Source organism: Stigmatopora nigra, chromosome 5, assembly GCF_051989575.1.
Source record: "Stigmatopora nigra isolate UIUO_SnigA chromosome 5, RoL_Snig_1.1, whole genome shotgun sequence".
Classification (NCBI taxonomy): Eukaryota; Metazoa; Chordata; class Actinopteri; order Syngnathiformes; family Syngnathidae; genus Stigmatopora; species Stigmatopora nigra.
This window is the reverse complement of record NC_135512.1, coordinates 17,347,043-17,374,542: the sequence shown is the minus strand read 5'-3', so window position 1 is coordinate 17,374,542 and position 27,500 is coordinate 17,347,043. Positions and strand designations below refer to the sequence as shown.

Genomic DNA, 27,500 nt, shown 5'->3' with positions numbered 1-27,500 from the left:
AATAAAACAATCAAAATTTCCAAATTGCAAAACTTCAAACATCCCTTAAATTGTATATACTTCTTATATTCAGTATTTCATTTTGATATTTTCTCGGTAGAGTTGCAGGCATCTCCCAACAGTCCACTAGCCTCCCATTGGGTAGAACAAAGGTAGGCAATTAGTCCATAAAGGGCCACCGTAGGTGCAGGTTTTTAGTCCAATCAAACATTAAGACACCTTTTCACCAACTCTGTTTTACAAGTCTATTCAGATCTCTACACTCATTGATTGCTTCAACCGAAATCTCAATGGATAATCTGTCTATGATGGTTCGATTAAAAAAAAAAAAAACATTTGCATATATATATTTCATACAACATTGACTTGTATACTTTTATAATGTTATATGGTTTAGGACAGTCCTTCTTAAATAGTTGGACGGGCCCCCGAAGCAGGATGGGGAGAGATGCCAAGGGAGCGCGAAGCAATACATGGGGAGCTTGTGATTTAAGACATCACTTCTCCGGACTAGGATAAAGTGTCATTACACATTCACTCTGTGAATAGCGCGCTAACTGTCAGAGTTCGCTCAGGAAGTTATGCAGAGGTGTACTTAGAATTGTATAGCAAAATACTATTTTTCAGTTGGGAAGGGGGCGTGAACAAAAAATAATTGAGAAGCACTCATTTAGGTAGTATTAAAGATCGTGGAATGAATTGTGCTAATTTAATATATGCTTCGACTTATGAAAAATCAAACCTATGAAGGCACTTCTGGAACTAATTAATTTTGTGAGTAGAGGTACCACCGTCTAGAGAAGCACCAAAAAGTTGTTCATTTCACAGATGTAGAATTGGAGCAGGAAAAACAATGTTAGAATTTGATTAGGAAAAACAATGCTAGAATTTGAGTGGGAAAAACAATGTTAGAGGCGTACCTGTTCTAGTTGACAGTGATGATAGAATGCATAGAAGTAAGTTGGTGACCCAAAGCTCGAGTGCAAATCTGCTGTGGCAACAGCAGGTGCTACCCACTGGTGATCAGTGAATAGGGCCAGCAAGGTCTTTCTGCGTGTCTCTGGATTGTGCCTGTCGGCCCAATCTGTGTACATAAATTTGATGGTTTCTCTGAGTATATCTTTACCCTCTGGGTAGCCATAGAGGTCATCGACAAAGCTCGATACAGCATAGTCAAAGTCATTGGCCTGAACACCATTTTCATTGTCCACGATCAGCTCCACAAATTTGAGACCCTCACCCTGGTTCACTCCGAGCATAACATCATAGTTAAGGAATTCACCTGTAAATTAAACATAGAAAAAGGTTGATGAGACTTAAAAAGTAGCAATGCAACATTTTAACATAAATTGTAAACTTCATATCATTTTGTGCTCATCCTCGGATCACAGAAAAAACATCCAAAGCAGGGTTGCAGAGATTTTTGTCTCCCTTTCCACTTTGTGCACTCCCAAGACACCAATGGGAATTACAGCTGATCCTTTATTCCACAAATTAGAAAACATTTTTTTAAAAAAAACAACACACTCATTTTGAATCTGAGGGTGTATTCAGACCTTCATTGTTTGGTACAGACTAAATCTAAAACATTTGTGGTGAGCACCTTTCGGGCTGTTGTGAATACAAACTAGCACATTCTGATTAGAAAGTGGTTAGATACTGGGTTTGAGCAAACCCAAGGGGTTCGGTGAGTCGCTCTCGGGGATTCGGTGGACCCTCTGCTGCAGAGGTTAAGACACATCGACTCATCACGATAACATAACCCACTTGACCATCACTGGCTGCAGATGATCACATGACATTGCTCTGCCAATCAGTGCTGCGAGGAATGTTTATATCTTGAATTTGAAAAAATGTATATTTTATCGATAATCCTTAGGAAGCGTGAGAAATGTGTGTGTGTGTGTGTGTTAAGATTATCTAGCTACGTTTGTCCAAACCGTGCAACGTAGAGAGTTAAAATTGTTTCTATGGTGACCAGAAACGGCTGTCGGATCCTCACAGTGGTTTCTTCACCTTCTCTAATTGTGTAAACTCAACTTTTATTTGCAGAGTTGATGTATGAATCATTAGTTTTACATGACGCACAGCGTGGCTGATCTGTCCGGTTGGACGGTTACAAAAACATCCACCCATCCATAAATCACTATTCATCTATTCTCTAATCCTTATAAGGTTTGTGGCATGTGTGTGTGCACCTGGAAACTCGCTGGCAGAAATTATTCCCAAAATTATGTTTGTAAATGACTTTGAAAGGCGTCATGGGTCAGCGGATTCAGCACCATCGTGCCTCGCCGAGTCTCCGTCACGACACGGAAAAAAATGTTTCAGAGTAGCAGGAATAGATAAAGCGTAATTTATGGATGGTTGGATTTTTATCTTAACATCCTCACGCTACTTTTGTCCAAACCCTGCATCGTAGAGTTGACAATATGGGGGCCAGAAATGGCTATCGGATCCAAACCGTGCATCGTACGGAGTTGACATTATAGTGGCCAAAACGACTGTCGAATCCTAATAGACGGGTTATTGCATTTTTTTTACCTTTTCTAAGTATGTAAACTCAAGCATTGATCATTTTCAAGTATTATCAATGAGTATGCCTGACAATAAATATGTTAGCTTGCGGCTCTTTTGCGATGTTTTTAAGTAATAAACTCTGTGATGATTCCATAATCCATACTTTCTTCAGTGCACACTGGAAGGCTTCTGCTTAGTCATTTCCCAAGTTAGTTGCATGAACTATGCAATACCAAAAATAACACCCAGACATTGCTTAAATATGTAAAATTTGTCAGCCTTTCTTTTGAAATTAACCGTCACTTTTCCCTTCCTTTTTCTTAAAAGCATACTACTTTTGGATTTATTATACATTCTTTTTTTGTATACTTTAATGTTGGGTTTATTCTGTATTACTATTATAAATATAGTTGTATTAAGTCATTTCTTTGTTAAATCATTCTCTTATTATTCTCAAAGTGTTGAGGTCATCAATAACCGCCAAGTCATCTTTAACCTGGACTGCCTGTTCCAGAATGTTTATACAAACAATTCACCCAATCTGAGTCTTCGAGATTCAGTGATCCCTTTTGTAACGAGGCCAGGGCTATTCGGCCAATAACAAGAATGTTGCTTCTGTTATTTACAACATAGTGACGCACTTCGGGTTTTTCTTTATGTAATTATTATATGATTCTTAGGTCAAGGAAGGCATAATTGTTCTAATCTAAATGTTGTTAGGTCTAGTCTCCTGTTTTTGTTATTGGTAAAATACTTTGATTGTTATTGTAGTTCCAGATGTTGTTTTTACTCATACGTGATGGAATGATCAACAACTCTGTAAATTGTTTTGATTCATGGCAATAAGAGTCGTACGAAAATGTCTATTCGGGGAGACGTTCGGAAGTTGTAGGAGGAACTCTGGCTTGCTGAATCTCCCCTCTGAGGTTTTATCCGTGATCCATTCTATTTAATTAAATGTCAATAATTGAATAAGATGTCTGCCTGCAGTTATTGATAATTACGAACGAGGGTAATTATTAATGAACCTAACATTTACATATGTTTGCATTGTCATTGTCGCCCCAATTATGCCAAAAAAGTTCTCATTAGGTATCGATTTGAGAAAGGTGTAAACAAATGAAACGCACCAAGATGGCAGCACAATTTTCTGCATTCCAAAGTGGTGGCAAGGTTTCCACCTCGGCGGGAGCTCATGATTCTGCATCTATATCATGGTTACATAGCCCCGACCATGCTCAGATGCCTATTACTGAGAGTGTAGATATAGCAGGGGCAATATCAGCTGCGGGGCCCGCATGCGTGTAACTGAAAATTTCCTTTCTAAATCTAACCCATTTTTCAAAAGAGAATTATTTAATGACGCAGCAATTGCCTTTTGGTTCTAAACAAGCATGGGGCCGGCTTTGGGGCGTGCGGGATAGCCCGGACAGGCAAAGGCATGCGGGGAGCTCGAACGGGCAAAAGCACGTGGGGAGCTCGGAATGGCGAAGGCTTGCGGGAGCTTAGACGGGGAAAGGCGAGCGAGGAGCTAACTTGGGGGCTCGTGTGTCCAGCTTCTCCTTCCTCTTCTTCCTACATCGCGGTGCTCGCCACCTTCTCCAGGAGGACGGCATAGCATGCCAGCCGACACAGGGAAAAATCTTGCTGCTGCACCTCCCCACAAAGACAAGGAGGTAGGTGTTCGACACTCCTAACGGAGCCTCCCTGCGGGGCGCAGTGTGGTTGTCCATTGCAGATGACTAGCTGGGAATCCAGGTCAGGTCTCATTAGAGAAGAGAACGGTGTCAAGATCCAGCGGGCGGTGTGTATCGAAGTCCAAATAGGCTGAGGGAATAACAGTCCTAGTCCGAATCAGCAGCCCACAAATCAATTAGCTCATGACCATCATCACAATCAGAAAAATCTGAGTCCAAACACAGATAGCTGAGACGATCAACAGGGGGCGATGGAGGTGGAGGATTCTCCCTCCATTGAAAGAATGAATAACGGGAGCTTGGCCGATGAACAGGGGACGATGGAAGTCAAGTATTCTCTCCTCGTTGAGCAAGTAGCCAGGGGCGACGGAGTGAGGGTTGGGGCCAATAATCGGGGGAATATGAGCTGCATGGTTGGCATCGGCCAGAGCTTCGGTAGCTTCCCACTGGGTCCATGCTGGCCGGATTGTTCTGTTACATCTCTGCCAAGACGTCGAGGCGAGGAATAGGACCCAATCGTAGGGTAGCAGGCGAGGATGAGGGAAGTGGTGCTCAAATGAAACCTTCACTTAAGCAGGAGGCAAGGAAAATAACAAGGGACTTGGCGAGAAACAAAAAAACAATCCCGGCTAGGGAACACACGGGGAAGCGAAGAACGAGACCACGTAGACACACAGAAAGGCAAATAAAGCGGACGATCCGACAAATGACACAAAATCAGTGGGGTATAAATAGACAAAACAGTAACTAATTCTAAATTACGCGCAGCTGCTGCGAGAGCAACGGGACAAACAACAGTATGGAGACTGACATCAAAACCCAGGGAGAAAGCAATGGAAAAACAATAACCAAACAATCCTAACGAGGCAAGATCTTTAAGAAATAACAACAACTTAAGAGATCAAATCACAGAATCAAACGTGACGGGAAGACAAGGAACATGGAACATGGGAGCATGGCATGGTACAAAACAAAAATCTGACACTGACAAAATAATTTGTGGGGTATAAATAGACAAAACAGGAACTAATTATCAATGACGTGGAGCTGTGCGAGCGGAACGGCATGTGAGCAGGGACAAACAAGAGTAGAAAAGCGGAAATAAGAACACACAGAGAAAACTATGAAATAACAGTGCCAACACAAACCTAACAGTACCTAACCCACCAGGCGACGGATCCAAAAACAAAAACAACAGAAAAAATATCCAAGTGGGGAGTGCGTGGTTGTGTTTCTGAAAAAGCATTCTGCCGGTCGTCCCGAGCGGCCCTCAAGGAGGAGTCGGGCGGGCACCTGAGCCGGTCAGTGGAGTGGCGAGAGAGTGGCCTGTCCAGCGGGTGTGAAATGATCGCCAGGCGTCCTGCCCTGAACATACTCCAGAAGTAGATAAGGATCATCGGCTGCCGTCCCCTTCATCCAGATGGCCTGGAGAGTCACAGCCGCCAACCCTCTCATCCAGAGGGTTTGGAAAGTCGCCGCCGCCAACCCCTTCGTCCAAGGGGCCCGGAGAGTTGCCGCCGCTGACCCCCTTGTCCCCGGGGCCCGGAGAGTCGCCGGCCGAGCAGGAGTGGTCAAGAAAGAGCGGGCCGAGGAGGAGCGGGCGGAGCAGGAGCGGGCCAGGCAGGAGGGGAGCGAGCGGGAGCATGACAAATGGGAGCTGGGCGAGCTGCAGCGGGGCGAGCGGGAGGGGGGAGAGCGGGAGCGGGGAGAGCGGGAGCGGGCAGGGCCGGAGCGGGGCGAGCGGGGGACGGTTGAGCGGGAGCGGGGTGAGCGGGACGAGCGGGAGCAGGACGAGCGGGAGCAGGACGAGCGGGAGCGGGGAGAGCGGGGAGAGGGGGCGGAGCAGGGAGAGCGGGCAAAGCGGGGAGAGCGGGCAGAGCGGGGACAGCGGGCAGAGCAGGAAGAGCGGGCAGAGCGGGAAGAGAGGGCAGAGCGGGGAGAGCGGGAAGAGCGGGCAGAGCGGGAAGAGCGGGCAGAGCGGGGAGAGCGGGCAGAGCGGGAAGAGCGGGAGTGTGACGCCAGGGCAGGGGACTAGCTGGCATGGGAATGCTGGAGCCTGGCTTCGGCTTCGGACGGGGAGAACTAGTGGGCCAGTCAGCATGGGGAGGACTGGTGGGCCAGCCGTCACGGCGAGGCTGGTGGGTCAACCGGCACAAGCGGGGAGAGCGGGAGTGTGACGCCAGGGCAGGGGACTAGCTGGCATGGGAACGCTGGAGCCTGGCTTCGGCTTCGAGACGGGGAGGACTAGTGGGCCAGTCTGCATGGGGAGGACTGTTGGGCCAGCCGGCATGGGGAGGCCTGGTGGGCCAGCCGTCACAGCGAGGCTGGTGGGTCAACCGGCACAAAGATGCTGAATCGTATAATTTGAACTGGGAGGCAGTCAAACAAAAGCGTCAGCGAGAGCCGGCATGCACTGGTCGGATTGTTCCGTCACATCTTTGGCAGTAGGACACAATGGCAGGATAGCAGGCAAGGACAAGGGAAATGGTGCTCAAATCAAAACTTAGGCAGCATCTTTCGAAAATAACGACTTAGAAATTAAATCACATAATCAAACCTGACGGGAAGACATGGGAAAATGAGGGACATGGAACATGGAGCATGGCAACCTGAAATGGTAAAAACAAACCAGACGATCTGACAATAACGAAATGATTTGTGGGGTTTAAATAGACAAAACAGGGACTAATTATCAATGACAGAAGGGACAAATGAGTAGGAGAGCAAACATAAGAACACATGGAGAAAAACAATGAAATAACAATACCAACCCAAAACTAAAAAACTGGCTGCAAATTGGCTGAAAACTGGCGGAAAATTATCATCATTATCACATTACAAGCCGAAACCGCTGGTGATTGCGTAGCGATTCAAATTTCAAAAAAGGAATCAGAAAGAAAACAAGTCTTTGTCAGATTATGTTGTGCCGTTAAAGCAGCTATCCACCCACTGTGAATTTGGTCCTCATTTAGATGAGCACTGAGAGACAGATTCGTTAGTGGATTGAGAGTGGAGGCTATTCAGAGAAGGTTACTCGCGGAGCAAGGTCTGACATTTAAAAAAACATGGGAACTGTCGCTATCAATGGAAATGGCATCGAAGAATAAGTTTGAGTTCCGTAGCAAACTGGAGAGACCTGCCACAGTGAATAGGATCGACAAAGGAAAAAACAAGCATAAGTGCGTGGAAATACCAAACACCCATGAGCAAATGGAAGGGTAAAATTTTAGACCACAGAGAGCTGAAAAATCACCAACCCTGTTAGCGATGTGGCGGTAGCAACCACAAAGCTGGACTATGTCATTATAAAACAGAGACATGCCACAAATGTTCCAAAGTAGGGCACATAGAGGGCACATGGAGTTCAAGATGGCGGCGCGCTCGGGCGCAGCGGCGCATTGCTCTCCAGTTCGTTCGTTGAAAGGCAAGACACCCAATTTCACAACTTACTACGGACTGACCATCGATACCCCCAAGAACATCCGGAGACCTCCGGGATATCCGAGGATATCCAACCCACCCAAAGTACGCCGGCGAAGAGAAAGGAGGCAGGGGAGCGGATGTCGGGCGGCCATTGCGGTTGGGCTACGACAACAACCACTCCAAGCCCCGCTTCCTAGTATCTTTTTGACAAACGCCCGATCCATTACCCACAATTTTTGACGTGGATCTGCCTTTTACAGGCGAACTGAGGGAGGGTAAGTAAGAAGACAGTGAGAGTTAAGTGATACATTTTATTCTTGTTAGCATCAGTGAGGCAACAAGAGGTGATGCGATGTTTCCATCGTGGCGGAGTGCTAACAAGTCTGAATATGTCAGTTAAGGGGTCTTGCCTGGGATGGCAACCTGTGGAGAAGCGCTGTACAAATTCATCGTACGCAGCTAAGGGTATGATGACTACTAGTCTTTTTGTCAAGTCAATGATGACGACAATGCCTATATCTGATTTTCATTTTTCATAGCAAGAATGTGTAAAACAAAGAATAGGCAAGGACATACAGTATGTAATTGAAGATAAAAATGAGACAACAGGAAATGTTGATGATGAACAGTTTGGGTCATATCACTTGAATGCCGTGTATCCTGCACATATTATCGGAAATTGGAGGAAGGAAATGGCAGTACAAGTCAAATTAGAACGAACTTCTCTCGAGATGCAACTCGACACAGGTGCTGCTGTGACACTTGTTTCTGATATACAAGCCCTCCTGCGCCATAACTGGCTCACAAACTTAAAACTAAACTGGGCAAGCATCTTCTCAGTTATACCAGCAAGGGGCTGTAGCAATGCGGATGTGGGGGCAGTGTTGCAGAGACACAAAGCAGTGTTTTCTGAGGAGCTAGGCACTATTCGTGATTTTAAGGCCAACATTACAATAAAGCCAAATACCAAACCGGTCTTCAGGAAGGCCAGACCAGTGCCTTAAGCATTAAAGAATGCAGTTGAGAATGAGTTAAATCGCCTAGAAAAAGCTGGCATTGTCTCACAGGTGTAAGATAGTCAGTGGGCCGCGCCAATAGTAGTGGTACCCAAAGCAGACAAGTCAATTCGTATCTGCGTAGACTATAAGGCAGGCATGGGCAAACTACAGCCCGCGGGCCACATCTGGCCCGTTAGGTTTTTTAATCCGGTCCGCCGATGTTGTCCAATTTTTGATTTTTAATTTTTTTAACTCTTTGTTTTTCGTGTTTTACAGCCCCTTTTATCTTTTTTTTAAAATGACATTTTATTATTTCTTAATACATTCTTTCTTACTTTACTTTGTACTTTATACTTTTTAATTTAATGATGAGTGATGAGTATGTTAATACTTTAGTCCTTTTTTCTGTTTAAGTTTCATATGTACTGTTAACGGATGCACTTTTTTATATGTATCGTGTCTTGTGTTGACCCGGCCCATCTGTCAAATTTTTAAAGTCAATATGGCCCCCGGGCCGAAAAGTTTGCCCAACCCTGCTATAAGGCCTTCTCACAAGACCCGGAAACAGTTCCACAGGAGTTGCCGTTGGAAATGATTGATCTCCAATGTCACATGGTATTAAAGTTCAACTCCCTGAAACTGGATGGGTTTTATGTTTCATTACGTGCAGCCAAATTTCCAAAGATCATTGCAGAGAGGATTCTGGTGTTATTTGGCTCTACATGTGTGTGAACAGACTTTTAGTGTGAGGAATACCAACAAATCACCCCACAGATCCCAGATGAGTGATTGATCAGACCCACCGGACAAATGGTTTTAAGGCTTGGTCGGATTCATTTGAATCCAATCCGAACAGATAGTATAGCATAAGAAAATATTTGTATATAGTTTTTAATGAATCTGTGGCACACCTTTTACATAGAGTTAAATCGATATACTTTATGGACAGTTTATTTTTAAAAATGAGAAGAAAACTGGTCGAAAATGTCAATCTTTTGTAAGGGCCATTGTTTGTAAAGCTGTGCTTGGTTAAAAAGTCGGCGATATTTTCTCGAGTTTAGCGTCACACAGTCTTTAAAATATACTGTGAAAATAAAAAATAAAAAATTGCAGGGATAAAAAAATGACCAATAGACATTCACAAATTCACACAAATAAAACAGAAAACAGACTCCTAACTCTTGCAAGAGAGAATCCAACCTTGCACGCCTTGGTCCCGGTTCATTCTGGTGTTCAAGGCCTCTCCTGCTGTTTATTACACAATATTTTACAACAGGCATCTCAGTTCTCAAAACACATCCTTAAGCAAAGCGTTCTTCATTGCAAGCAAATATATAATAATGTAAAACTGATAACCCTAACGGTGATGAACAACTTCTCTGTTAGAAATGCCACCACAGGAACACCGCCAGACTTCGATGCGCTGGCTAAAATGGGTGATCAACCAGACTGTTCTCATTAAAGGGTACCGTAATTTCACGACTATAAAGCGCACATAAAATCCTTAAATTTTCTCCACAATAGACAGGGCGCCTTATAATCCAGTGTGCTTTATATTTGAAATAAAACTAAAATTGTTATCACGATAAAATGAAATAAATCAGTTGATAGGGCAAGCATCCCCCGACACTACGGTTTTCCCGTAGACAAAGTACTGTGCAGTGAATGCTGGGATATTTAGTAGTTCTTTTGTCAATACATCGGTCACCGTCAACACAGTTGCGAACCATGGAAGACAGCCTTGGAATAGTTATGCTAGCTACTAGCTAGCTACTATGGATTGTGGCCGCCTGGACGAACTTATTAAACTCAGCGCTTTCGATGGACAATTGTTCAATTCGGACACAGAAAATTAGGACTTTGATGGTTTAGTTGTTGATGATGACGCGGGTACATTGTAAAATGGCTAAATAAAGTACAACCAAACTCAGTCTTGCTTGCGTTACCTTTTTAAAAACGTGTTTTTAGCGTGCGGGTGTAGCGTGAATTTGGTGCATGTAGCACCAAATTACTGTGTTCACCATTGTAGTATATTGATACTATTAGTGCAAAGTTCTCACAGACGTCAACCTGGGTGTATTGACAAGAGGACTAAATATCCCAGCAGTCACTGCGCACCGGAAATGGCGTCTGGCTCTGGTTGAGGTCTCATCTAATGTCCTATCCAGGTGGATGTGGGAGATTTCTAGAGTGAGCATAATCTCAAACCCAATCACTGAAAAATGTTGATACTTGGGTTGAAATTTGGTGAATCATCACAAACAGTCAACCAGGAGTTCTAAATACTTCGATTGCGGGCTTGTTGTCGATCGCCAAGTTGATGAATTTGAAATGTTATATGGGACTTGAGCAAACACACAACCTCGGCCAATTGCTCCCATTATTTATGATTGGAATTCCCCATATTAAGCGATAACAAATCGCTCAATCACAACCCGGAACATATTTACTCACATAGGGCACACTTTAAAGTCTATAATTTTCCTCAAGGTGGACGGTGTGAAGTATGAATGTATTTTATGCTTATTATTATTATGTCTTTTGGTTTATATAGTGTAGTCACTGGAATAGAAATTTGCACGACCTAGTGGTAACTCCCGTCACGGCCTCTTTTAGTTAGGGGGGGTGTTATCTATCACGACACCCCCATTTCTTTGTGTACTTTCCCGCCTTAAGTTTGTCTCTGTCACATGATCCCGTGCTAATAAAACCAGGTTGTTTGTAGGGAGTTGCCAGGAATTCCAAACGGTCATTCAGGAAGATAGACCATCTTTCTGCTCTGGCTATTCTGGCTTTCCTCCTTCATATGAAGTGGTTTAAATTCTCATCCCGACTGGCTGTGTGTTTCCTCTGCTCCGATATTATTGAATGTATATGGTCTTAAACCTGACAGACGGGGTGACATTAGCCTTGTGTATGCACTATTCAAGATTCTGCAGATGTCACTGTATGACACTGACAGGTGGGAGACAAAGTTGGAACCTTCACGGGGTGTCTCCTTAGAGGCCGCCCGTCGCGGCCTTCGAATCCAACAAATACCACCCAGAACTGCCAACCAGGAACGTGGCACCCTACGTTTTTCATCCAGCCGGAGATATTCGACTGCCCCACACGTCCGGCTACCCCCCGGATGAACTAATCCGCGTTCCAGTGGCAGCTCTAGCGCGGCTGAGGATAACCACTAGGAGCCTGGGTGGCCCAACAACAATAACAACAAAAACACTGACAGCTTCACTGTCTAGGTACCTTGCATTCTATATTTATATGCTGGACGTCGGACAGATGAATGGGGACTCCATGACAATATCAGCAGTTGACAATGCTGTTTTCCGCTGCTACCAGTGTGACAGAGATGATCCGGATTAGAGCCGAAATGGATAAAATGACATCGGATTTTAAAAAAAATACCTAAAAAAAGTTTTCCTGTGCCTGCAAAAGTTCTTACACAATTTGAAATTATCAAAAAATGTATAAAATATGGGAAAAAGTTGACAAGTATGCAAACAGATCTTGGAGAAAAAAATTGTTTGATCACCCCTGGTCAAGACCTTCCTCCTGACTTAATGTTGAGCACTGGTGCAACAGAATGTCCACCTGGTTACTACTTATTTTGCTTTGTTAAATTTGGGGTCACTATGGCATGCAATCTTCCATCCTTTACCATCACCACTTCCACCCACCTTATCATTGGTCTCTCGGTCACCTTTTTACCAAAGTACACATTTTCTACGCTGCTAATATCTAAATGAAATTGAGCTTTATGTAATATTTTCTCCAAAATTTCTCCCATTGGCTGTTCTTAGGATAAAATAGTATTTCATTATTTCCCATCTTTTCACTCCAAAGTTTGTAGTTAGAAAAGCCACAAGGATAATTATAGGAGCACTCTAATTTAAATATCAATTGAATTTTGTACTTGTACCTTGTTCCATCAGTATTTGAGGGTCATCAGGGATTACGTCACCATCAATAACAGGTCCAAAAGCAATGTGGTATCGTGCTGGCTGGATATCTTGATTGACCAACTCTTTGTAATGTTTTTTCTGAAGACACATCACAAGCTCGACTGTGTCCTTGAGGTTGCAGCCAACTTTGCGGGCCAGCATTCTGGCATACTTAGCTGGCTGGAAGCTAACAGCCCAGCTCGACAGTGCTGTTCCACTCTGGGTGATGGCCCTTTGAAAAAGACCTAGATATGTTTGAAGAAGAAAAATAAAAAAATATTATTTTAACAGTCATTAGAATTGCATTACTGTCAGAGAAATATTCATTAATTTATTTTCCACTCTGCGTATCCTTACAAGGGTTGTGAAGATGCTGGAGCCTGTCAGAGTCAACTATGGGCATTAAGTGGGGAACACTGAATTGGTTAGTGACCAATCACAGGGCATAAAGGGAAGAACCATCTTTAGTGCCCACTCATACCTAAGGACAATTTGGATTCATTATTCTGTGTATCAAACATGTATTTGGGATAGGGGACGAAGCCTTAGCACATGGAAAAAAAAACCCACACAGGAACGGTGAGAAGACACAAACACAAACACACTGGAAGGGTGTAACAATCCAGGGATTGAACACCAATTTAAGAACTGTAAATCGGACGTGCTAACCACTTCTCTACCATGTAGTCATGTGACAGCATCAATATAAATTTCTGCCCATATGAGAAAGACTGGATAGGCAATACTAAGTTTTGCAGATTGTGTTGTGATCAACTTGTTGGCTGCCATTGACAGCGCTAGACATTTCATTTTGACTGGGATGAGATGGCAGCAAATGATGAATTCAAACCCTCCAAGTCAACAAGGACTGGACGTATAACAGCATCAATGGGACTGAAACATGAGCATTAACAGCAAGTCTTCCTGGTTCAAATGCATTAAGTATTGTAACATATTTTAAAATATACATTTCAGTTTGTGGAGTGTTCAAAAGATATTTTCCCACCAGAATGTAGGGTAACTATAATCTTACTGAACAAGGTGCCTATCACTATATGATCATGGGGGCCACGTACCATTCTTCCTACCACTGGTGTTTGTTGTATAAACGAGCTCTGTTCTGGCATATGTAAAACTTTTCCTAATATGATTAATTATCCTGTTTTTTGTTCAAAGGGAAGCGTCATATCTTGAGAATCTCTGTCTCAACAGATGTCTAAGATGACCCAATAATATTTGTTTTCAACCCAGCATGTTTCTTTGTAACCCGAAACCCATCTCCCTCTCCCTCTCCCTCTCCCTCTCCCTCTCCCTCTCCCTCTCCCTCTCCCTCTCCCTCTCCCTCTCCCTCTCCCTCTCCCTCTCCCTCTCCCTCTCCCTCTCCCTCGCCCTCTCCCTCTCCCTCTCCCTCCCCCTCCCCCTCCCCCTCTCCCTCCCCCTCCCCCTCCCCCTCCCCCTCCCCCTCCCCCTCCCCCTCCCCCTCCCCCTCCCCCTCCCCCTATATTTTGTCACTTGTCTCACCAAATCTTTCAGAGCAAAGAAAATAAAATCCTACAAATATACACTGGTCATGATTTGTTCTGAAGGTCCAGACGAAATCGGGACTTTCCTTGTAGACTCTTGGGGTGGCAAAACAAAAAGTTAAGCAGGTTTCAATTCTGCATAATTTATAGAAACATCCAAATTTGAGAAGAGTCTGTGGGGAAAGATCTTAGGTCGTTAACCTGCTGAGATAAGATTGTTTTTGAGTCGTATTTGTGTGTATTTCTGTTGAGTTTGTAAGTAAAGTTGCATCTCTGTCTCTCTCTCTCTGTCTCTCTCTCTCTCTCTGTCTCTCTCTCTCTCTCTCTCTGTCTCTCTCTCTCTCTCTCTGTCTCTCTCTCTCTCTCCATCTCCATCGCCCTCTCCCTCTTCATCTCCATCTCCATCTCTATCTCTATCTCTCCCGTGATGAAAGAATGAATGTACTCTGTTATTGTGTTATCAATATGGCCAAAAGGTCATGTTACTGTTATTTCAAGTTAATAATGATTTGCTGTATTACATTTCATAGGAATTTGAAGACAGCTGCTGTTTGGGAATCTCCAGGTAGTAAGATCTCATATAGAATGAAATTCAGATCAATTTAATGTGCTTTGAATTTTCCCTCTTGCTGTTTCTCCCGAGCAATTAACAACTGTTGATTGTGTGTAAAAAAAAGGAAAAACATGGAAAAATGGAGGTAGGAAAATTTGGGACTGTCACAACCGAGTGGGTTCAAACCCACATCTTGACGTTGGAGCTTTACTCCCACCGTGTCATAAACCTGGTAAGCCGTTTGGCGGGGTGACAGACATTACAGCAGAAGAAAAAATCTATTTATTATCTCAGTTAAACACAATCAGATCCCTGAGAAATGTGTATAATTGTGTAATAGGAGGCACATGTTGACAGCACTCAGCCGCTGTGCTGTGCAATGTGCTAAAATAACGAGTGGGCTAACATGTAGTAATTGTCATTAAATGCATTTTTTCCAAATGGCGCCATCAGGCGGCAGCCGGTGCAGTAGCTTTGTCCACTATTATTTGTTTTTCGTGTTTTACAGCCTTTCCATCATTTTTATTCCATTTTAATATTTCCTAATATATTCCTTATGACTTCACATTGTACATTATACTTTTTACATTCATGTCTTTACAAATTTCTTTGATTAATGATTGTGAAGTTTTGTTTTTCTGTCATTTTAAGACTTTCTTTCTTCTTTAACCACATTAACTCACAGTTTGATATAAATTACTTAAATATTGACAAAAAGATTGAATACTCTTGCAAAGAGGAACAACAATCAATGGCTTGGTGGGGTTAGCACAGTGAATAATATATTATATTTTGTCCATCAATACTTATTAAATAATTCCCAACTGTCTGTTGGCTTTCTTTCATTGCTTTCCCCCTAGTTGCACTGCTTCCAGATGTGTGTTCTCATATTGGAGCATTTAACCAATCACATTTCAGCCATTATTTATTGCCAGAGTTAGAAATCTGTCTCAAGGCCTTCACAATCAGTACACATACACGTAGAGGTACACGTAATCGTCGTTAAATGCATTTCTTTTCAAATGGCGGCGTCAGGCGGGAGCCAGTGCAGTAGCTCTGTCCAATCTTATTTGTTTTTCGTGTTTTACAGCCTTTCTATCTTTTTTATTACATTTTAATATTTCTTAATATATTCCTTATTACTTTACACTGTACTTTATACTTTGTACACAGATGGTGAAGTGGGCTTTTATACACATTTGTTGTTTTTTTATCAAATCCTCAAAATAAATATTAAATAAAAATCAGATTTCTTTCTCACACTCTATCTGTACCAATCTGCCTTATCACGTTTATCCGCTCCTAACCATGGATTCTAGACAGACATGCGCAAAGCGTATCACGTGGCAAGATTTGGTGGTGGTTTCATCACCCATAAGTGTGGTGATTAGATATTTAGTGTTTATTACCAATACTATTGATACTACTGAATTGTAATAGAATATATATATTTTACCTTTTGTAGAGTTGCTCCAGCGGTTGCCTTCTGAGTAGTGAGAAAGTGTGAGAAGGTTGACACAGGAGGCTCCTGCCCCCGAGCCAAACACAGTGATACGTAAAGGATCACCACCAAAAGCTGCAATATTTTCACTGGTCCAGCGAAGAGCCTGAATTTGGTCTAACAGACCATAGTTCCCCTTTGCTGCTTGGTCACCAGTACTCAAAAAACCTGTAAGGGAAGAATTATGTTTCAAATCAATCGAAATATTTTTTTTTATATGATAGGGAAAAAAAATGATGTTCTGTGACATGTATTAAAACAATTCTCAAATACGCAACGACATGGACATATATCTATATCTCTATCTCTATCTCTCTATCTCTATCTCTATCTCTATCTCTATCTCTATCTCTATCTCTATCTCTCTATCTCTATCTCTATCTCTATCTCTATCTCTATCTCTATCTCTATCTCTATCTCTATCTCTCTATCTCTATCTCTATCTCTATCTCTATCTCTATCTCTATCTCTATCTCTCTATCTCTCTATCTCTATCTCTCTATCTCTCTATCTCTCTATCTCTCTATCTCTATCTCTATCTCTCTATCTCTCTCTCTCTCTCTCTATCTCTATCTCTATCTCTATCTCTATCTCTATCTCTATCTCTATCTCTATCTCTATCTCTATCTCTATCTCTATCTCTATCTCTATCTCTATCTCTATCTCTATCTCTATCTCTATCTCTATCTCTATCTCTATCTCTATCTCTATCTCTATCTCTATCTCTATCTCTATCTCTATCTCTATCTCTATCTCTATCTCTATCTCTATCTCTATCTCTATCTCTATCTCTATCTCTATCTCTATCTCTATCTCTATCTCTATCTCTATCTCTATCTCTATCTCTATCTCTATCTCTATCTCTATCTCTATCTCTATCTCTATCTCTATCTCTATCTCTATCTCTATCTCTATCTCTATCTCTATCTCTATCTCTATCTCTATCTCTATCTCTATCTCTATCTCTATCTCTATCTCTATCTCTATCTCTATCTCTATCTCTATCTCTATCTCTATCTCTATCTCTATCTCTATCTCTATCTCTATCTCTATCTCTATCTCTATCTCTATCTCTATCTCTATCTCTATCTCTATCTCTATCTCTATCTCTATCTCTATCTCTATCTCTATCTCTATCTCTATCTCTATCTCTATCTCTATCTCTATCTCTATCTCTATCTCTATCTCTATCTCTATCTCTATCTCTATCTCTATCTCTATCTCTATCTCTATCTCTATCTCTATCTCTATCTCTATCTCTATCTCTATCTCTATCTCTATCTCTATCTCTATCTCTATCTCTATCTCTATCTCTATCTCTATCTCTATCTCTATATCTATATCTATATCTATATATATATATATATTGTAATGTTTTGTTTTTCTGTCATTTTAAGACTTTCTTCTTTAAGCACATTAACTCACAGTTTGATATAAATTATTTAAATATTGACAAAAATATTAAATAATCTTGCAAAGAGGAACAACAACCAATGGCTCGGTGTAGAGGGGTTAGTGCTAACGTTAGTAACGTTAGTGCTAACCCCACTACACTATATGTATGTATGTATGTATGTATATATATATATATATATATATATATATATATATATATATATATATATATATATATATATATATATATATATATATATATATATATATATATATATATATATATACATACATACATACATACATACATACATACATACATACATACATACATACATACATACATACATACATACATACATACATACATACATACATACATACATACATACATACATACATACATACATACATACATACATACATACATACATACATACATACATACATACATACATACATACATACATACATACATACATACATACATACATACATACATACATACATACATACATACATACATACATACATACATACATACATACATACATACATACATACATACATACATACATACATACATACATACATACATACATACATACATACATACATACATACATACATACATACATACATACATACATACATACATACATACATACATACATACATACATACATACATACATACATACATACATACATACATACATACATACATACATACATACATACATACATACATACATACATACATACATACATACATACATACATACATACATACATACATACATACATACATACATACATACATACATACATACATACATACATACATACATACATACATACATACATACATACATACATACATACATACATACATACATACATACATACATACATACATACATACATACATACATACATACATACATACATACATACATACATACATACATACATACATACATACATACATATATATATATATATATATATATATATATATATATATATATAAATTTTTTTTTTTTGTTGTGCTAACAATTTTTGTCATATCGGCCAGCTCTCCCTTAACCCAATTCTTTACAATATCTCAACATACAATAAATACTGTAATATACCTACACCAATAATTAACCCAAGATTTCAGTTAATGTTAGGTATAGTGACAAAAACTAAAAAAACAACTCCGTGAAGAACCACGAACTCGCCGCTAGAGACACAAGGAGGGTCATATCTTGACTCACAATTACTCTTTGACGGAATAGCTACTCTGCTGAATTGGGTGGCTTCTACAATTCCTTAACCTTGCACAGCCATGGATCCACTGCAAATGGGAGATAATATAAAACCAACTCCAGCATGACAATTTAAAACGAAAAAATATCAGATACAGGAAGTGTAGTGTCGCGGCACTTATCTGTGGCGACATGATGCATTCGAGGGAGCAAGGGCTAATATGTCGGTCTGTCTGAGCATATCCTTACCCTTACCTAAAACACCCAACCGATAATTGACTGTTATGACAATCACATTTCCGTAGCTGGCCAGGACACTGCCATCAAAAATGTTTCCAGTTCCTTCCATGTAGGATCCACCATGAATGAAAACCATCACTGGTTTGGGACTCCCACTCTCCCTGATATCTAAAGATAGAGCAGGAAAAAATATTAGAAACAAAATAAACGAAAAATTAAACGTCTAATACAGTGTTCCCTCGCTACTTTGCGGTTCAGCCACCGCGGACTCAGAGCTTCGTGGATTTTTTTGGGAATTAAAAAAAAAAAATACAAATAATACATTGAGACAACATATTTTACAGTTGTTTTTGTTAGAACATGAATTTCACTCTCTCTACCCGTATTCCCGGTGTACTGTATACAGGAGGGGGGGTAAACTTTTTAAAAAAAAATTTAATTAAATTCAAATTAAGCATTTTTGAAGGGGAATCCCTACTTCGCGGGAAATTCATTTATCGCGTGTGGTCCCGGTCCCCATTAACCGCGATGACCGGGGGAACACTGTACAGAGATAATGATAACCACAGCACTAATAATTCATTTTGGAGAGGAGATAACCATCATGTATACTACTAAGACCCAGACTCTTGCAAGGAATACATTTTTATTTTCTCTTTGATATTTATGCTAATTGGGCCCTGATGAGTGTAAAAATAAATAATTATATTTTTACATGATATAGTTTGTGAGAAAAATGTTGTGTACGCCAGGCCCTTGTAGTCGAAAATGTGTTGTGCCAGGTTCTAGGAGGTTAAAAACCTCCTTTTTTTGAGCTTTCAACAAATGCTTTAAAGGTACATCTGATTGAAAAGATAAGTATCTCGAGGTACCACTGTATCTCAAATCAACGTTTCCCATAGAAATGAACTAAATACAAATTAATTCATTCACATACTCTGGAAAAAAATTTAAAAATAGGATATTACAAAAGATATTTTTACTGGTTATATTTCATAAGGGAACTCTTCCTCGACATAGCATTTCACTGCCTCCAGGTCTGCCTGGCGAGGAGGCTCTGACACAAGGCTGACATGTCTTCATTGTCTTGGCTAAGCTATCGTAAACCTTTTTCTGCGCCGAGTGCCACCCATTTATGCGCCGAGGAAGTGCTGCCCTGACTTCCGCCATTTTTCAACTTCTGTCTTCCACTGGCGATTTTCAGCATGGAAATTTATATTTTTATTAACCTTTTTTTTAAGATGAAAAAAACGGATGTACTGGAGCTGCGAAAGTTGAAGCATCACAGTACCTGCATGTAACCTGTGACCAATGATTGATTTCTGGAAACCTATCAATTCCGGCACAACCCATGTTGCTTGTAGATGCAAAGTCGCCCTCACGTTAGTGGCAGTCCTCGAGTGGATAGGCATTCCATCTTGCTGACTGTCGACGCTAGCTGGCCACCAATAGCTTTATACATACATAGCGTTTTGACCTCCTCCCTTCATCTTGCTGCTTAGATCTAGCCTTCCCGTTATGCTAGCTTGCCGATGCTTGTTGTGTGGGTGACGTTCACTACCCGCGGCGTCCATAATCACTCTCAGAAAAAAAAAAAAATTAAATTCAAATTAAGCATTTTTTAAGGGGCATCCCTACTTTGCGGAAATTCACTTATCGCGGGTGGTCCCGGTCCCAATTAACCGGGATAACTGAGGGAACACTGTACACACAAAAGGCTAATCAAATAAACTCAAAACAGCTGGCTACCAGAGAAAGGGAAAACACGCGCACAAACACAAACCTCCAATAAAATTCAGACAAAATGTGACAGTACCCCCCTCTCCTCCGCTTAAGGAACAAATCCCAGACGTCCCAAAATCCATTATTTCCAATATCGATGGTGAGAAATTAAAATTAGACAGTACAGTCAGCAGTATCAGGAGGTTGATGGTGTCAAAAGCATTTTTGCAATCAATGAAGACCCCACCAATGACCCCACCATTATCTGGTTTTGATTAAATGTTTTCTAGAAAGAAGCAAACCGCTGTTTCGGTAGAATGATGTTTTCTAAAGCCGAATTGCACACTGTTAAGGGTGTATGGACAGCTGTTGATGTGATCCAAAATTTGCTACGCTACTTTCTTTTCCGAGACTTTTGAGACGGCTGACAGCATGTTGTTGGTTATTGTGCGGTTCCCTGATTTGAGGACCGGTATGATAACTGAACACTTCCAAGGTTCAAGGAAGAAACTCATTTATGGATGTAGTTACAATAATGCTAAATGGCGCTGAGAGATTATTTGTGGAATTTCAGTGTAATCAGTTGATTGCAGCTAGGTGCTACTTATTTTAAAAGACCACTCATTGGTGTCGACACTGGATCGGTTGAAACTAAGACCACGACCCACTGCGGCCCTTTTCGGAATAGGATTTAGACCCCTGTATTTGATGGATTCTGGGTGTCAGTTCTTAAATAGAGACAAAAGAGAATAATTTAAATTTGTAGATATGTCTCTTGGACAGTGGTGGGCCGTCAAGGCCTTCTCTGCTGGCCTAAGAAATATCTGAATCATACATCATATTCTGTCCATCAATACTTATTAAAGAATTCTAAATTGTCTGTTAGCTTCCTTTCATTGCTTTCCCCCCTGGTTGCACTGCTTCCAGATGTGTGTTTTCATATTGAAGTATTTAACCAATCACATTTCAGCCATTATTTGTTGCCAGGGTCAGAAATCTGCCTCAATGCCTTCACAATCAGTTCTGCAGGCTCTGCTGCATTAAACAAGCGTCGATAAGACTGTTGATTTAACCAATTCGATTTGGTGACACCAAGGCCATTTCGTGGACGGAGGGATACGTCATCGCTTTCACCAACTATGATTGGCTAATAGGCGGACAAAAGCCAAAGTGAGTCAGCCAGAGATCACAAGCTCCACCCACAATGGCAGACGGGTGAAAACAAATGGATTTGGTTGCAGATTTGCTCACAAAGCTATTTTCCAGACAGACTTTCCAGAAAAAAATGGACATCATTAAGAAAGGGCAGTCTACTCCAAAGCTGTTACAGCCGGGAAAAGTGTGTGTCCGCCACTTTCAGTGCGCTAACTATGAGAGCTACCTAGCTGTATTGGGAGCGAGCTGCACTAGCAACTATATTGGGGGGTGGATTTAAAGCCATTTTCAAGACACGACTATGCCAGAAATATGACAGGACAGGCTCGACCTTCATCATTAGTTTTGATGGCGATAGAAAAGAAGGAAGAAAGAAAGGAGGATGGATATTGTGTACAATTAAAAATGATTTTTGGTGAGTAAAATATGGCTGTATTCCTAAATAATATTTCAATTGTGGGTCCGGTTTTGATATCTGAAAAGCTCCAGTGTTTGTATGTAATCCCTAAATTCTGCTAGGAAGTGGATTTTACATCATTTTAGTGCAATTTTTGCCGTTTCGCCATTAACATCCATCACAGTCTTTCTGAGGACTGTTGATCTGGGTTTGCAACAAAGGGCCGTGAAGCACTGTTGATACCAGCAGATGACCATCAATCACCTCCGGAAATACTCGCATAATGACGTACATCGTGACACTCTTCTCGCATCTTTACGGAATTGTTATGTCGAATGAAGGCTTGTTTGTTTTTGCTTACGCAGTTGGATTAATCAGTAACCTTGTAATTGTTTTGATTTATGGCTTTAAAGCCGTACACGAAATTACTGTTCGGGAGGATAATTCTGAGATGGAGAAGAATTTTGGATGTATTCTCACTTATAAGTCTACTCATCAAAGATACCTATTTAATTAAATGTCAATAATTGAATCAGATGTCTGCCTGCCATGTTTTATAATTATACTCAAGTATAATTATTTATGAATCTATCAGTTGGTCCTTCGAGCAGGATGTGAATACGCTGAAGCGGGAACCCACGCGCTACTGTTTGATGTCTGGATTAAGATCGTGCGCACGGCGTCTTCAACACCCTTTGCGGGCTGGATTTTCCGGTGGGGGTATTGGGGTAGACCTGCCAACTGGCTTAATAATTGTTTGTTCATGTCGAGCCATACCAAGCATTGCTGACCAACCAACCAATGTGAAAATAACCGAGATGGGGATGTGGAGCCACCTTTTACACTGTAAGAAAGTTATCATAGTTGAAACGTTTGAGGAGACAGGTGAGATAAACTTTCTGATGTAATAAAACGAAATGCCAACCACTCCAGTATAGATTGGAAAGATTATTGCTCAACAAGCAATGCCATAAAACCATTGGAAACTATTTATATTGGCGTTTCAATTGAGACTAAACCTTCTTACAAAGGGTTGAAATAAATGACCAGAAAAAGAGAAGCTGCAGTGGGAGGTGGAAGGAGCCACTCAACGCAAGAGTGGCCTCTATGCAAACAAACCATGCATCCCACAATCATTCTTTGAAGTAATTGCAAAATTGAGCCATGGGAGGAGCCATGTCTCAACAAGGGGGGGGGGGGGTGATAGGTATAGTACAACAAACAATGCATGTTCCCAGTGGTCACCAAACCTACTTTAAAAAAAGAACATTTGCAGAAACTGTCTTACTTGCTGTAGACACAACTCTCAAGGCAATGAACAGCACAAGCGAGGAGTCATTTGGAGTGATGGTGGTGCTCGCTTCATGAGCCGCGTGATCCAAGCTATGGGACGGCATCTTGGAATCAACCTGAGGTATTATTGTGCCTGCCGCCCCCAAAGTGCTGGACTCTTTGAAAGAACCAATGGAACAATAGAACTCAGACTGGTGGTGGAGGAGACTGGAGAAACAGATTTTCTCACTCAGTGGTTATGCAAATGTTCCAAAAAAGAACTGTGATAAATGCATATGATCTGCCGACATCTTGTCGTTCTCCCACACAGGAGGTCCTGTCCCCAGACGACCTGGTACTCATCAAGGTGATAAAAAGAAAATGCTGGTCATCTCCACATGGGGACGGACCTCATCGTGTGAATTTCACCGCTAATTTCACCAAGTTGGCCACCACCGGCAGAGCTGATGAACGAGTGTCGGAGCTCACGACCAGGATCCAGTGTGGGGCTCGGATGTGCCCCTCAAACACAAACACTGGTCAGTCTCCTCCAAAATCCTAATGACTCTGTTCCCCTGGGTGCTTTGGCAAGGAACGCTCTGCGTCTGGAGACCATTGACTGCAGGTTCCGGGCCTGTGTCAGCGCATCAGTCTGGCTGCAGCAAGGCCGAGAGGCCCAGGTAGCCGCCATGGCCCAGGTGATTTTCCAGGGCCGCCCTGCTCTTGACGTAGTGGCCACCCATTGAGGAGGTGTGTGTGCTATTGTGGGACACTCGTGCTGCGCTTTCATCCATGCCGACGCGTCCTGCTCGGTCCATGATGCCCTGCAGGCTATAGGGAACATGCGGAGCGCTGTGACCGGAGATTCGGTTCCACAACGAGAATGGCTTGACTGGTTCTTCTCTGGCTCATGATGACACACTTTTGAAATCCCTTATACTATTTGTAACTGTTATTGACCTCGTGCTTGTTATCCTAACCTGTTGCTTACCCTGCTTCTCAGCTTTGAACAAGCGTACCATTAATGCCATTGTCGAACTACCATGATTGAAGTGATTTGTGAAGAATTTCATTGAAAAGTAGCGTCGTGATGAATGAAGTTTTGATATTTTTATAGTCACAAAGGAGGGAATATCTGGGTAGACTTGCCAACTGGCTTAATAATTGTTTGTTCATGTTGAGCCCATGTGGCCAAACTGGTTTGGGGTCTTTTCATATGCTTATAACTTAAATATTTAATAAATACACTTCTTGATAATTGTACTTGTTTAGTTATGTTTTAATAATAGGAGTGGTGCATATAAGAATCGGATGTGTCGCAGAAGCCACTGCAGATGAATGCCACCCAACCACATATTACATAGGAAATATGCCACCACTCTACAACAAAAAAAAAACAAATGCAAACAATGCATGAGTATACACACAAAATTCTAGCTGCATCCACAAAGTCAAATTTGAAGAATCCTGAGAGTTAATTTGGTTTCTTTATTCACGGTAATCAATCATTTGGGATATGACAAGTACCTTCGTCTCCTGGGTGGTCGCTATCATTTAAATCATCAGAGTGTTTCTTTGTGAGGGGACCTAAAAGACCAAGATGGAAAAGGCAGGATTAAAATCGGCCATCAGAAACAAACTGTATACTGGCTCAAAATGAGGATTTCTATGATTGTTGTTTGTCCAAATCAGAGGTTCTTAACCTTGTTGGAGCTACAGAACCCCATCAGTTTCATGTACATATGTGCGTACGTGCGTGTGTGTATGTGCATTTGTGTATGTGGGAATGTGTATGTATGTGTACGTACGGGTGTGCGTTTGCTTGTGCATTTGCGTGTGCGTATGTGTAATTTTAATTTCATCAATACAAAAATTATTATAAAACCATATTCCGTGCCGCTCAAGGAGATGCTCAACCATTCACGCTCAGACTAACTTGGGGGCAATTTAGAGTGTTCAACCAGCCAAACATGCATATTTTGCATGTGTGAGGAGGGTGGCAAGAGATGGGTGGGATGTAAAGGTCTCACTTCCCTATCTGTTTCCGTCCGCCTGTCTCCGTCCGCCCGTCTCCCTCCGTCCGCCCGTCTCCCTCCGTCCGCCCGTCTCCCTCCGTCCGCCCCCCTCCGTCCGCCCGCCCCCCTCCGTCCGCCCGCCCCCCTCCGTCCGCCCGTCTCCCTCCGTCCGCCCGTCTCCCTCCGTCCGCCCGTCTCCCTCCGTCCGCCCGTCTCCCTCCGTCCGCCCGTAACCCTCCGTCCGCCCGTAAGGGAGGGAGGGAGAGAGAGAGGGAGAGAGAGGGAGAGAGAGGGAGGGAGAGGGAGAGAGGGAGAGGAGGAGAGAGGAGGGGAGAGGGAGAGGGAGAGGGAGAGGGAGAGGGAGAGGGAGAGGGAGAGGGAGAGAGGGAGAGGAGAGGGAGAGGGAGAGGGAGAGGGAGAGGAGGGAGGAGGAGGGAGAGGGAGGGGAGGAGGAGAGAGGAGAGGGAGAGGGAGAGGGAGGAGGAGGGGAGAGGGGAGGGAGAGGGGAGGAGGAGAGGGAGGGAGAGGGAGAGGGAGGAGGAGGGAGAGGAGAGGGAGGGAGAGGGAGGAGGAGGGAGGGAGGAGAGGAGGGAGAGGGAGGGAGGGGAGGGAGGAGGGAGAGGGAGGGAGAGGGAGGGAGAGGGAGGGAGAGGGAGGGAGAGGAGGGAGAGGGAGGGAGAGGGAGGAGAGGGAGGGAGAGGAGGGAGAGGGAGGGAGAGGGAGGGAGAGGGAGGGAGGAGAGGGAGGGAGAGGAGGGAGAGGGGAGGGAGAGGGAGGGAGAGGAGGGAGAGGTGAGGAGGGAGGGAGAGGTGTGGTGAGGGAGGTGGAGAGGGAGGTGAGAGGGAGGGAGGGTGGTGAGAGGGAGTGGGAGGGAGTGGTGGTGAGGGGGAGTGTGAGGTGTGGTGGTGAGTGGAGGAGGGAGGTGGTGTGTGGGTGTGTGGAGGTGGAGGGTGTGGGAGGGTTGGGAGGTGTGGTGTGTGTGGGTGTGGGTGGTTGTGGGTGTGTGTTGGGTGGTGTGGTGGTGTGAGGTGTGTGGTGTGGTGTGTGTGGTTGTGGTGTTGGTGTGTGGTGTTGGGTGTGTGGTGGGTGTGGGTGGGTGTGGTGGGTGGTTGTTGGGTGGTGGTTGGGTGTGGGTGTGGTGTGTGTGTGTGGGTTGGTGTGGTGTGTGTGGGGTGTGGTGGGTTGGTGGTTGTGGGTGAGTGTGGTTGGTTGGTTGGTGTGTGGTGGTTTGTGTGTGTGTGTGGGTTGGGTTGGTGTTTGTGGTGGTTGGTGTGTGTGTTGGTGTGTGGTTGTGGTGGGTGTTTTGGTGTTGTTGGTTGGTGTGTGTGTGTTTTTGGTTGGTGTTGTTGGGTTTGTGTGTTTGTTTGTGTGGTTTGGTGTGTGTGTTGGTGTTGTGTTTTGTGTTGTGTGGGTGTTGTGGTGTGTTTTGTTGGTTGGTTGTGTTTGTGTGTTTGGTGTGGTTTTGTGTTGGTTGGTTTGTTGGGTGTTGTTTTGTGTGGGTGTGTGTTTGGTTGTTTTGGTTGTGTGTGTTTGGGTTGTTGTGGTTGTTTGTGGTGTTGTTGGTTTGAGAGAGATTATTATTATTAGTGTGTGTTTTGTGTGTGAGAAGAGAAGAGAAAGAGAAGAGAAAGAAAGAGAAAGAAAGAGAAAGAAAGAGAAGAAAAGAGAAAGAAAGAGAAGAAAGAGAAAGAAGAGAAAGAAAGATAATAAAGAGAAAGAAAGAGAAATAAAGAGAAAGAAAGAGAGAAAGAAGATAGAAAGAAGATAAAGAATAGAAAGAAAGAGAAATAGAAGAGAAGAGAAGAGAGAAAGAGAGATATAAGAGAAGATAGAAGAGAAAGAAAGAGAAAGAAGATAGAAGAAAGAGAAATAAAGAGAAGAAATAGAGAAGAA

The 27,500-nt window shown here is 42.6% G+C and overlaps 1 protein-coding gene across 6 annotated transcripts in view; it reads right to left on the bottom strand.

Moving 5' to 3' along the window:
* Positions 1-27,500, bottom strand: part of LOC144196417 (neuroligin-1-like) — a 66,127-nt gene that overhangs the window by 18,927 nt on the left and 19,700 nt on the right. For all 6 annotated transcript variants that reach the window (XM_077716578.1, XM_077716580.1, XM_077716581.1 and 3 more), the window contains 5 exons: positions 25,120-25,179; positions 19,062-19,214; positions 16,115-16,327; positions 12,561-12,827; positions 921-1,282 (listed from right to left, as the gene is read on the bottom strand). In XM_077716578.1, the coding sequence (XP_077572704.1) occupies positions 921-1,282; positions 12,561-12,827; positions 16,115-16,327; positions 19,062-19,214; positions 25,120-25,179 (1,055 nt within the window). The remainder of the gene's footprint in view (positions 1-920; positions 1,283-12,560; positions 12,828-16,114; positions 16,328-19,061; positions 19,215-25,119; positions 25,180-27,500) is intronic.